The sequence below is a fragment of the Manihot esculenta genome, chromosome 15 (assembly GCF_001659605.2).
Source record: "Manihot esculenta cultivar AM560-2 chromosome 15, M.esculenta_v8, whole genome shotgun sequence".
Classification (NCBI taxonomy): Eukaryota; Viridiplantae; Streptophyta; class Magnoliopsida; order Malpighiales; family Euphorbiaceae; genus Manihot; species Manihot esculenta.
Genome location: NC_035175.2, coordinates 10,400,347 through 10,413,377, shown reverse-complemented (window position 1 = coordinate 10,413,377; position 13,031 = coordinate 10,400,347). Strand labels below are relative to the sequence as shown.

Sequence of the window (13,031 nt, the reverse complement as noted above, 5' to 3'; positions counted from 1 at the left end):
CTAGCCTTTGGGTTCCTTATATAGAAGTGGCATGAGCTTAATTAACACGGACTTACTCGGTTAAATTGGTAGTGTCACGTAATTGAGCAAAAGTGGGAGTTTTTTTTTTAAGAAAAATAAAAAGTTTATTAGTTTATCGATTATTTAACTAATCATGTAAGCCCTAGAAGACTCTAAACTGTATATTCATAAGGCTTAAACCTTTCAATTGGCTAACAAATTCAAGAATTTGTCAATACAACAATATTCCAAGAAGTTGTCATTTCAAGAAAAACCCAACTGCTATACTTTTCCCATTAGTTAGTTTTCAGATTTCAAGTCACTGGTCGTTCGTTCCTAAAATGAAGACATCTCTTTAGGTTATGAAATTTAGACCTTGTTTGGGAAGATTGTGTTATATATTGTATGATTTTGCATTATTGTTATAAAAAATTTATTTTATATATAGCAATTATTTATTTTAACAAACCAAACAAAACCAACCTCTCCAATCTAATAATTACTCTTATTAATATATTATCTTGTGAATATTATATTATTATTAAATATTTAATAATATTTAATGTATGAAATATGATTTTTTTTAAAAAAAAAATTGAACAGCTCTTTGTGAATAGGAATAAATATAAAATGTGTATTAAATTATTAAAAGTGAAGAACTTATGATAAAATTACATAAAAAAATAAATGAGAGTATTTAAATAATTTAATTATTATTTAATAAATAATAGTTATAGAAGCATGATCAATTATATAATAATTTTTGCAGATATTATACAACACAATATATTATAAAATCATATAATAAAAATAATATCATGAAAAATATTATATTAATAAAATTATAGAAAATATCATCCAAACTGGCCTTATGAATATACAAATTCACAATTTTTTTAAAGCCGGCCTTTCTTTTTACAGCTAATAACAGATAATATATGGATTTTTAAATCTATTGATAAGTTTGAGTAGAAAGTTTATTTCTTTATTTATTTAATTGCTAAATTTATCAATGAATTTTAAATTCATTACAAAATCACATGACGTGAATAGCTGTATACTCGGTTCAGCAATAAATTTATAAATTCAATGATAAATTTGCCAACGAATTCAAATCTTTTGCTCTATAAATTTCTTTACTTCAAATTTACGTCTACATTATAACAACGGATTTATATATCCTTATAAATTTTTATATAGATTATTATTAATTTTTTAATCAATTAAATTTAATTATATTATCATTATAAATTTATGAATATAATTCTATTGATTAGATTATTAAATTTTTTATATTTTATTCGATTAAAAATATATATTATTTTTTAATTAATTATATAATTTTTTTATATATGTATATTTTAATAAATTAAAATTATTATTTAATTGATTAAATTATTTTTTATGATATTAATTTTACTATAAATTGACTTTAAAATTTCATTAGAATTAAAAATCAACCAAATTAAAATTTCACAACATTTTATTTCAGTCCATTAAAATTGTAATTTTTATTTCAATATATTAATATTATTCTTATGTACGTTATATTATTCCTTTAGAATATAATTATAAAAAATAATACTGGTAAAAATTATGTCTATTTACATTCTTTTAAAATATATCTAATAAAATTCTAATAAATTTTAAGCAATAATAATTATAATTATCATTATAATTATATTCTGATATTTAAAAAATAAACTTTATAAAAAGAAATTCAAATAAATTTTAAGCAATAATAATGATAATTGATATTCTCATATTTGAAAAATAAAATTTATAATGAGTGTGTAAATTTAGTCGAAAAAAAAAAATTTCTCCCCTTTGATATTTTTTTTTTTTATTTGCCGGTGACGTCTAACCATTTTTTTGCTATAATAACACATGTCTCTGTCTGACAGATCTGTAATTATAGAGCTAGGGATGTAAACGGGTAGGGTACCCGCGAAAATTAAACTACCCGAACCCGAACCCGATTTATATTAGTAATATCCGAACCCGTTCCAAACCCGATTAAAAATTAATTTAAACTATCCGAATCCGTCCCAAACCCGATTATTATTATCCGAATAAAATCCGAACCCGTTTAATATTATATATTTTAATTAATAATTTATATAAAAGATATTTTTCATTAATAATTTTTATTTAAAAAATTTAATATTTTTAAAGAATATTTAAATTTAAATTTTTAAATATAAATATATAAAAAAAAATTTATAAATATTATTGTAAAATATATTTTTTATATTAAATTAATTATTTATATAAACGGGTTCGGGTAGTGGGTATCCTGTATATAAAACCCGAATTCGATCCGAACCTGCAACGGGTATTATTTTTAAAATCCGAACCCATCCCAAACCCGATTATAACTATCCAAATACGTTCTATTAGGGTTCGGTCGGATTGGGTACCCAAAAATATCCGATCCGTTGCCATCCCTATATAGAGCTGTCAGAACCTCTCTTCACGTCCTTTGACGTGTATGCGGACAGGATTGCGAGATAATTGAATCTGTTCCTCTATTTTTTGTCACGTCACCGGATTAGACTTTTTTATACGGATCCATTTGCGTGATCTATCCAGCCTATTTCACGTTATCGGACTGGAATACGCAGCGTGGAACTTATTTACTTAAATAAGGTGTAACAATATTCTTTTTTAAAATCTTATCTTACCAAATATAGAAAGTCTGTACATCATAAATAATATTATAATAAAATAATAATAATTTTTTTTAAATGAGAATAATAATTTATCTTAACGCTTTGTATATAAAAAAGAAAAAATAGCGGAACATTTTATTATATTGTTTTCCTCATATTGATATTGTACAATTTATTGATTAAAATTCATTTGAAAACTAAACTATAGTAATAATAATACCTATAATAATAATTAATGTAGATTTAACAACTAAAAAGTTAAATGATTAAACGATATCATTTCTTATTTATTATAAAATTAATTAAAGTAAAAAAGAAAAATGCAAAACCTAAAATTATTTCTCTAAAAATAAAAATATAATAATGATAATTAATTAAAATTTAATAACTCAATAACTGAATATTTAAAACAATTAAAAGACACAAAACATAAAATATTAAAAATAATATAAAAAGAATGAAAGTAAGTTGAGCTTGCCACAAAAGATAGTTAGAAATAGATAATTTTTTATGAGGATAACCTATTAAATAGAAAAGACTATTATTTTATATTTTTTATAATTATAGTAAAAAATTTTAGTTTTGAACCGTAAATTCAGATCATAATAACAACTCTCAAATTTAATTTTAATTAAAAATTATAATTTTATTGTGATAGTTACGACTCTCGAATTTAATTTTTGATTAAAAATAAATTTTAATACATAAAATATCTTATCAGATGACATTAATTTATAATTTTTTATTTGTCTGATTTGATACATAACATGTCATATGTCTGATGACATTAATTTATAGTTAGCCACTCCCCAATTTAATACTTCTTCAATGCTTATGCTGTGATCAGTTGACAGCTGCAATGCTGTGATCAGTTGAAAGCAGAACCTTCAGCTACCCCTTCCATGCCCAATCCATTACCACCCACGCTAGAACCAACATCTTTCACATCGCTCATCCCTCGTAAAGACCACCAACAAATATGAACCCATCAATGCTACCCTGGATTTGTATCCAGCACCTTACCGATCATATCCACGTGTCCCAACTTTCGCGACTCTTCAAGACCCTCTCCGCTTTACTACTCCCCACCTTCTCCTTTTTCTCCAAGCTAAATTCCCATGGAAACAAATCCTTTTTCCTACGTTTTGACAACCCTTGTTTCAATTTTGACAGCAATAACCACCTTCTACTGACTGACTGCAGACCACGCATTGTTGATGCTAATTGCGTTATCAACAGAAAAAGCAAACTTATCAGACCCAAAGAGATCAAGCCCATCTTCTGCATCTTCCTCGGCAAGGAATCCCCATAATTGTCTTCTCTGTGTAATCTCTAACCCCTCTGATTGAAACGTAACCCTCTTTGGCCTTTCATGAGGCACCAAGCTCGATTCATTTCCGCCAATTGTGCGGCCCCCTGTTCCTTTCGTTTTTCATTTTTGCCATAATGTGTTTCCGTGGATTTTAGGTAAATTAAAAAAATATAAATTAATATCATTAGCATGTCATTTCTGATTAAAATTAAATTTGAGAATTATTATAATCACAATAAAATTAAAAATTCAGACTTTATGATTTAAAATTAAAATTTTTTGACTATAATTGTAAATATATATATATTTATAACTTTTTCTATTCAATAAATCTGATTATAATGAGTTGTTCATAATACTATCTTTATTTAAATAGTTAAAAAAATATGATCTATTGTAATAATTTTTATTCTGAAATTTAATTTTATTGTATATTTATATATTATTTTAAATTTTCTTAAAATTAACAAAAAAAATATCATATTTGCTCATTTAGAAATAAATTAAAAATTTATTGTTAAATTATACACTGATTTATCAATTTATTCGTAAAAAATATTTATTATTTTTAATTTTCTCCATTTTATCAATGAATTTGAAAGCCTGTTTACTAATTTATTTATCAACGAGCTCAACTCAAATTTGACTTATATCTTTGATAATTTGCTAATAATTTTATAAATGACCTTTTAAAATTTAAGAATGAAAAATTTTGTTACTAATTCAATAAAATTTTATAGTAAATTTTCGGTTCCCTTGATTTTAATTGAAAAATAATTAATCAGTTATTATATTATTAAAAATCTCATTAATTAAATATATAAATTAATTATCTTATTAATTTTAGCAGTTAATTGATATAAAAAATAAAAAAAATTAATATATATATATATATATATATATATTTTAAATTGAAAATTGAGAATCGGGAGAGTAGAACATAAAATTCAAATTTATTTATATGCATTCACCACCAAACTAAATTTAAGAGTGATAAATTAATATATATATTTATAAATTATAAAAAAATATAATTATAAACTTTCCTTTATAAATGGTCAAAAAATAATTAATTTACCTTAATGATAATTTTTTATAATTTAATAGATAAATTTTATCACTCTTATTTTTTTTATAAATTAAAGATTTAATTAATAAGTGTTATCAGATATATATATATATAAATTAAATAATAAAATATTTAATAATTAAAATTAATTAATTATTTTTTAAAAATTTTATAAACATTTTAACATAATTTTTTAAAATTAAAAAATAAATTAATAATTTTTTTATTTTGTATTAAATAATAAATTTTACTCCAACGAAGTACTTACCTAGATTTTATCTATTATAAATTAAAAAATTTTATTTTAATATCTCTTGATAGTTGATGAACTAAACTCAAATAAATATTTTTTTACTCATCGTGATCAAATCTGATCGGTATCCTAGCTGGCCATGCGAGAGACATTTAATACGTTTTATTCGATATTTTAGCTGATCTCTTTTTTTTTCCCTTATTTATTAATTGATCAAATTATTAGCATATCCTTCACAGTTGCGTGAACAAATAATAAAACTGACATATTTTTAATAAATTCTTTTCTTTTTTTTTTTTTTTACATGATTCTCAATACATTCAATAATGGAGGTGGAGACGAAGGTTCAAGAAGCAAATCCTCAATTTAACTCTTGCAAATAATGCAAGAGCCCATTTTAGAATTTAAAGTATAGTCGAAGTCATATGTATTTTTAAAATCTTAAAAAATTATTTAATTTATTTTAACAATTTTAATTTTAATTTATATTAAAAACTTTTGAAATAAATAAAATTTTCAACTTCAAAAAAAAAAAGCAAAATCTTCATTATTGATTTTTCATATTCAATTTATAACATCAAAATAGATATCCGCCACATCAGATTTTGCCAAATCTTATATAATATATTAAGGAAACAAATAATTGTTGCCTTTTCCTAAACTATATATTTATGGTTTAGGTGAAACTTTATAATTATTAATAATTATTTAGTTTCAATTTTTAATTGAAAGTGAGATCAAGTGGATCATACCTCTGTCCCGACATCTGACGACTTTGTCATCGATTTTGGAAAAAAAAAAAAAAAAAATCTCATCTTACTTGGTCATAATTCATAAAAACGTGGAGCCAGTTTCTATCGGATCTTTTGTCCTCACAACTTATCATTTTCAATTGCTTAGCCTTTAATTCAGCAATTATAAATACTATCTCCTTAATTTTATATTAAAAATCTCTTAATTCAACAAAACTAATAAAAAAAATTTAAATGTAAATCAAATAAATTTTTTATGTTTATTAATATTTTGCAACTTTTGAAATGCAATATTTTTATAGTAGGTGAATTATATATTTGAAAATTTTATTATTTAATTTTTATAATATAAAATTTATTAATTAATATTTTAATTTAAAAAATATATAAAATCATTTTTTTATAAATTTTTTTATTAATTTTATTTATTAAAATATTTATATGACCCTATTATTATTATATAAATAATATTTAAATTCATTTAATTTTATATATATGAAAAATCGAATTTAACTTAAATTTATTATAAATATTAATATTCAAATTTAAATTCATCTCAAATTGAACCGCATTTCAAATTCAATTATATATCATTTAAATATATTTAAATAGAATTTGATCAAATTAAATATTAAAAAAATATTTAATTATTATTATACTCGATTTTTAATCATATTCTTATTCGTAATAGAATGACCTATAATTTTGTGTATGAATATATGCGAATTTGATCTATGCATAATTGTGCAACTTGAAAAATTAAAAATATCATTTAAAATATAAGTTTTGAAATTTAATGAAATTTACATTTTTTATTAAAAAAATACCATTCAAAATATAGTCTATATACTAGTTTGAAGTGTATTCTGCTTTTGGGGAGAATGGACCACAAATTAGAATTTTGGGAATAAGCTTGCCTAACTCAAACAAGATTCAAATACATACGAAAAGATAAATATCTTCCCTATTTCCATGCACAACTCTGTTAGAAATAAGCTTGCCGATTTGATCTCGGTTCCTTCTTCATCAGAATATTCATAGCTGCCTCCAATACCAGCAACTGCAGCGTCTTACAATGGGGCCAAGGGCTCAACTTCTCATTGCAATGGAAGCGCATGCCCCACGGCTTGTCGCTTCTGCTTCTCTTCTGGGGTGACTCGTTTCATAGTTGATAGATTTCCTTTACATTCAGTAGGGTGGACGCTATAAAAATAAAAATAAAAATAAAATTATGAATTTTTATAATTATTAAATCCCTCTATTTTTTCTCTCCCCTGGACGTACAGCTGCCTTCCTCAGCATCCTTCCTTGCAGCAAATCACACCCGCGATACTATTCCCCAACATCTCCAAGCCATGGGAGATCAAGTATGAGAAATTCGAGAAAGCTGGCAGACGAATACTAGTGGATAAATAAATTTTATTTTTTTATTTAGGAGCAATATTTTTTTAAACAAAAATATTGTTGATTTTTTTAAGCGTTACCTCATATGCTTGCTTTCAAGTGGGAAATTAAAACCGCCCATTATTAAATCTGATTATTTAAAAAAAAAATCAAATTCATTGCCTGAGCTTCCTGGTCTATATAAAGAAGGGTCGCCAAATCGAGGACGCATAGAGATTGAAGTCAGAGAGAGAGAGAGAACCATGGCTGATGATCTAAAAGGTAAGTTGGACACAGAGGTAGAACTCAAGTCCAGTGCTCATGAATTCTTCAATTTCTGGAGGGGTCAAGTTCACCAGACTCCCAATCATACTCCTGCAAATGTACAAGAAATTAAGCTGCATGAAGGTGACTGGGAATCTTCAGGCTCCATCAAGATTTGGCACTACACTTTAGGTGCATACATAACTATATTCCCAAGACTTGCATTTTCTTTTATTTTTTCTTGTATCCTGACAATTTTCTTTTTGATATTATGATAATACAACAGATGGGAAACCTGGGGTGTTCAAAGAGAGAATCGAAATCGATGAAGAGAATAAAATAGTAAAGCTTATTGGTTTGGAAGGTGATGTGTTCAAGTTTTACAAGGTGTATAATGGAATCTGGCACATTACGCCCAAACCTGAAGGTTGCTCAGCGAAATTGACTATTGAATATGAGAAATTAGACGAGACTTCCCCAGATCCTCATATTTACTTGGATTTCATTACTAGAATGACCAAGGATATCGATGCAGGCCTTGTGCAGGCTTAATATATATGCTGCCCATCAGAAGATGATCTATAAATCTTCTATATGTCTTCATAATAAAAGCATATGTTAAAAGCTGCATGCTCATTTGGGTTATGTAATGTAAGTGGTTTTTAATTACGTGTTGTTGATTATGGTGTCCTGTAAAAGTATTAATGAAATCAATGAGAAGCTTTGATTGCATCTGTTTCCTTGCTTGGAATTATTAATTACATGTGATTTTTTCTACAATTGAGACCAACTACCATTTCCTTAAATTAATAGAAGATAACACGATTTTAGAATTTTAAAATCAATCTGCTTATGATAAAAAAGTACTGCCAAAAAAAAGTATTGAAATAGATTTTGACTTTTATCTATGCCAAAGTTCAAAAGAAAGAACTCCTTGCTTCTCAGTTTCAAGGACCAGATTTCCAACCTCTTAACCGAAGCAGTGTCCAAATTGTACCCTTCATAACTAAGACAACAACTAACGATTCGGCCTCCACTACTCGGCTTGAATTATAGGAGCATGATTATGTAAGAATTTATTTATTTTTTTAAATAAATAAATGAAAGGCAATTTATTGCACGCTGACCTAAGGATAATGGTGAATATTAATAATATTAAATCAAATAATTGGACAAAGAAATGATCAACGTGAATCAGCAAATGTCAGTACAACCATCCTTCCATTAACGCAGGCCCATTCTGGAAGTAGTTGGAAACTTGGAAATTGATTATTAGCTCTCTTTTTTTTAATATATATGCAGAAAAAAAAAATTAACATCATATGAAATATACATAATAAAACATTTTCTTTTCATAACTAGCCGTTGGAATAATAATTATTATTTGTCTCACTTAAAAGATCCAATCAATCAATAATTAGATAATTATTATCTCATCCTTGATGGGATAGGCTCAAACTTGAGTTTTTTTTCTTTTCACTTTTTTTTTATTTATTAAACTTTTTTAAAGTGTTTAAAATTAAGAACTTTAAAGGATATAAAAAGATCCACCAAACAGAGCTTAGAAGTCTTATTACTTAGTAGTTATTACAATATTCTTAGAAAGGCGTGCAATTTTTCATTCTACGCCTTGGTTTTAAGAAGATAAGCGTCAACAGCTTTGATGAAGTTAGCCAAAAATTTCAAATCCAGAAATTTAAGTTAAGAATTTAGTTTTACTTATTTAATAAAATTTTTAAATTTATTTATTTAAAATTTTTTTAACATAAATATTAAAGATAAAATTTCTAAATTTAGAGTTAAAATAGCTTGAAAGTATACATAAATAAAATTTTATAAATTGAATGAATTTTTTCATTTAATTTTTTTTAGTTTGAATTTTATTAAACACATAATACTATTTAATTTTATATATATTTATAATTTATTTTTTAAATAAAGTTAATCCCGCTCATAACTTATTAAATTCATTTTTCTTAGATTTATTTTTTTATATCTAAATAATTTATGAAAATATTAAATAATTTAACTATTATTTATAGTATTTTTAAAAAAAATTTATAATTTATTTTTTATAATTTATTTAATAATTTATTAAAAAATTATTAGTGAATTTATTTAGATTTTAATAAAAAAATTAAATAGTATGGATATTTAAACTTATAGATATTAAATAATATGTATATTTAAAATAATATAAATTAAAAATATAAATATTCAATATAGGTTAATAATATAATTTTCAAATACGGATGAATTAATAAAAATTTTAAAAATTTTGAAATTTAATAATAATTTTATTTATTTATTTAGAATTAAAGAAAAATAATCTAAACATATTTAAATAATTTAAAAAATTTTAGAAAGGCCAAATTATATAAATTAAAAATATAAATATTCCATATAAGTTAATAGCATAATTTTCAAATAGAATGAACTAATAAATTTTTTAAAAATTTAAAGATTTAATAATAATTTTTTTTATTTATTTAGAATTGAAAGAAAATTATCTAAATACACCTGGATAATTTAAAAATTTTAAGAATTATGTTAATGGATAGTAAATAATAAATAATATGTATATTTAAAGTTATATATATTAAAAATATAAATATTCAATATAAATTAATGGTATAATTTTGAAATAAAAATAAATTAATAAATCTTTTAAAAATTTAGAAATTTAATAATATTTTATTTATTTATTTAGAATTAAAAGAAAATTACTTAAATATATTTTTAAAATTTAAGAGGGTCGAACACCCCATCCGCCCACACTATATTCTAATTATTAATTATGATAAATATTATGTTAATTTTATTGTGATTAATGTTTAATATTTAATAATTATATATATAACTGTTATTTATGTAATAATTTTTTTATTCTTATATTAAAAATAAAATTAAATCCTTATTCAAATAATTTACATTTTGATTTTTATTTATTTAATTTCAATTAAGATTTAGATGTAAATTTTTTATAATCTTATTAATGAATTCAATATTTTAAATTAACACTCTCAATGGTTAAGATCTTTTTTAATTATTTAATTTAACACTATATATTAAGACTCAGATGGTGATTCGAGGTTAGCGGATTAGATTCCACCTATAACAAAAAGTTGATAAAGTCCTATTCCTGTATTCCACCAGGAAAGAGAATATTTTGTCTAAATCATTTTTCTATATATACTATTAATCATGCAAATATAAAGATATAGTATTTAATTTTTTTAAATATTTATTTAATTTTATTTAAATATTAAAAATTTATATTAAATAAATAATTTTTTAATATATTTAATAATAATTGTGTTAGTGTATTTTTTATATATTTAACTGAATCAAATAATTTTTTTAATTATATTGACTATTAAAATATATTATTTAAAAAATTAAAAATAAAATTTATATTTTTAATCTTATTTAATTATTATAAATAAATATACATTATCTTATATGAAGATAATTTAATTTATTAAAAAGTAAATTTTATTTATTATTAGAACAATGAATTGAATAAAGTTATTAAAAATTAATAGTATTATTTAATTAGTAGTTATTTTACAAATAAAAAATTAATAAACTTAAATAATTATATTTAATTAATAAATGGCTGATTGAGAGAAAATATTTCATAAGGGCATCTTAATTCAAACAACATCCTTATGTTAGATTTATTTGAAATTTCATCAAACTTAATATATAGGAATTGATTTTAGTTATAATAAATATATATAATTGAACTTCTAAATTTAAATTTTAATCCATTTCAAAAAAAATAAATTTTAATATTTTATTAAATTAAACATATAAAATATAAAATTGAATTGAATATTATAAGATGAGAAATTCAAGGAAACAAACTCGCAGTGAAATTTATTATCGGATCCTTTATAATATAATTTCTGAAATTTAATAAAATTTATATTTTATTTTTTATTTTCTTATAAGATATAATTTTAATATATGATATATTATTTTATAAATAAAATAGTTGTTATGCTTTCTCTATGTTTGATGCCGCTCATCTTAAAGTTTTTATTATTGATCCATTGTTCTGGGTGGTTAACCCTCAATTGGGACCCTTTAATGGAAAAGGAATACACTTTCTTTTTACTTTATGAATAAATATTATTAAAAGAGAATTTAAAAAAACTTAACAGAATCATCAAACTCTCCGTTACACCTATTTTAAGATTAATGATTAATCATGGTAAGTGAAAATAAACTCTCTTTAATTTTTTTATTTAATTTATGAGAATTAAATTACCAACATTGATTTGTAATTTATAAAAAATTGGACATCCATTTCTTCTGTTAGAATGAGTTATCCATTTTTTTCTGTTAGAGTGAGTTAGGTTCAATTTTTATTTTCATAATACGATATAAAGTTTCTTTATTTTTATTTTTAGTCTTATTTAATAAATAAATTAATATTGAATATTCAGCTTATTAAATTTTATAAATTCGGCTCCATTTACAAGTCTATGAATTGATTTGTGCCAGCATGTATATGTATACTTGTAATGCAAATATTCTCAATGCTCTTTGCATCGATCTGAAAAATTCTGTCATTATTCACATATCAGCTACAATACTCTTATTTTTATGATATTGATTTTTCAATTTTTTAAATCTAACAAAATTTCTATTCAAATTAAATTATTAGTAAAATATAAGATCTTTTTATACAATAATAATAATAATAATAATTTTTTATTTAATTAAAAAATTTTTTCACTTAAAAGAATTTATAAATTATAAATTTCATATATATTTTATTTAAAATTAAAAAAATATAAAAATTCAATTCAATTTATTTCAACTTCAACTATAATCTAATTTCTATATTATAAAAAATTTAATAATATTATGTCCAATAACTTGAGGGAGATCAATCATTAGACAAAGAAGTGATCAACGTGAATCAGCACTTGTCAGTACAACCATCCTTCCATTTAACGCAGGCCCATTCTGGAAGTAGGTTGGAAACTTGGAAATCATTGCTAACTTTTTTTTTTTTTTTTTAAATATATATGTAGAGAAAAAATAAATTTAACATGATATAAAATATACATAACGAAATATTTTCTTTTTATAATTAGGTGTTGGAATAATAACCATTATCTGCGTCTCATTTATTTTATTTAAAAAAAAATCAAATTTTAGTATTTCCAATTAATAATAAACTTATCTTATTATTGATGGGATAGGGCTCAAACTCAATTTATTTTCTTCACATTTTTTAAATTTATTAAAGCTTCTTTAAGTGTTTAAAATAAAAACTTTAATCAATATAATCATCTTCCATCAAGCTAAA

General features: G+C 22.4%; 1 protein-coding gene across 1 annotated transcript; it reads left to right on the top strand.

Annotated features, from left to right (window-relative positions):
- Positions 1 to 7,661: 7,661 nt before the first annotated feature.
- On the top strand, positions 7,662 to 8,439 carry LOC110602633 (MLP-like protein 328). Its single transcript, XM_021740201.2, has 2 exons — positions 7,662 to 7,897; positions 7,992 to 8,439. Exons 1-2 carry the CDS (start codon positions 7,705 to 7,707, stop codon positions 8,255 to 8,257), a joined length of 459 nt encoding a protein of 152 aa, XP_021595893.1. The 5' UTR covers positions 7,662 to 7,704; the 3' UTR covers positions 8,258 to 8,439.
- Positions 8,440 to 13,031: the final 4,592 nt, after the last annotated feature.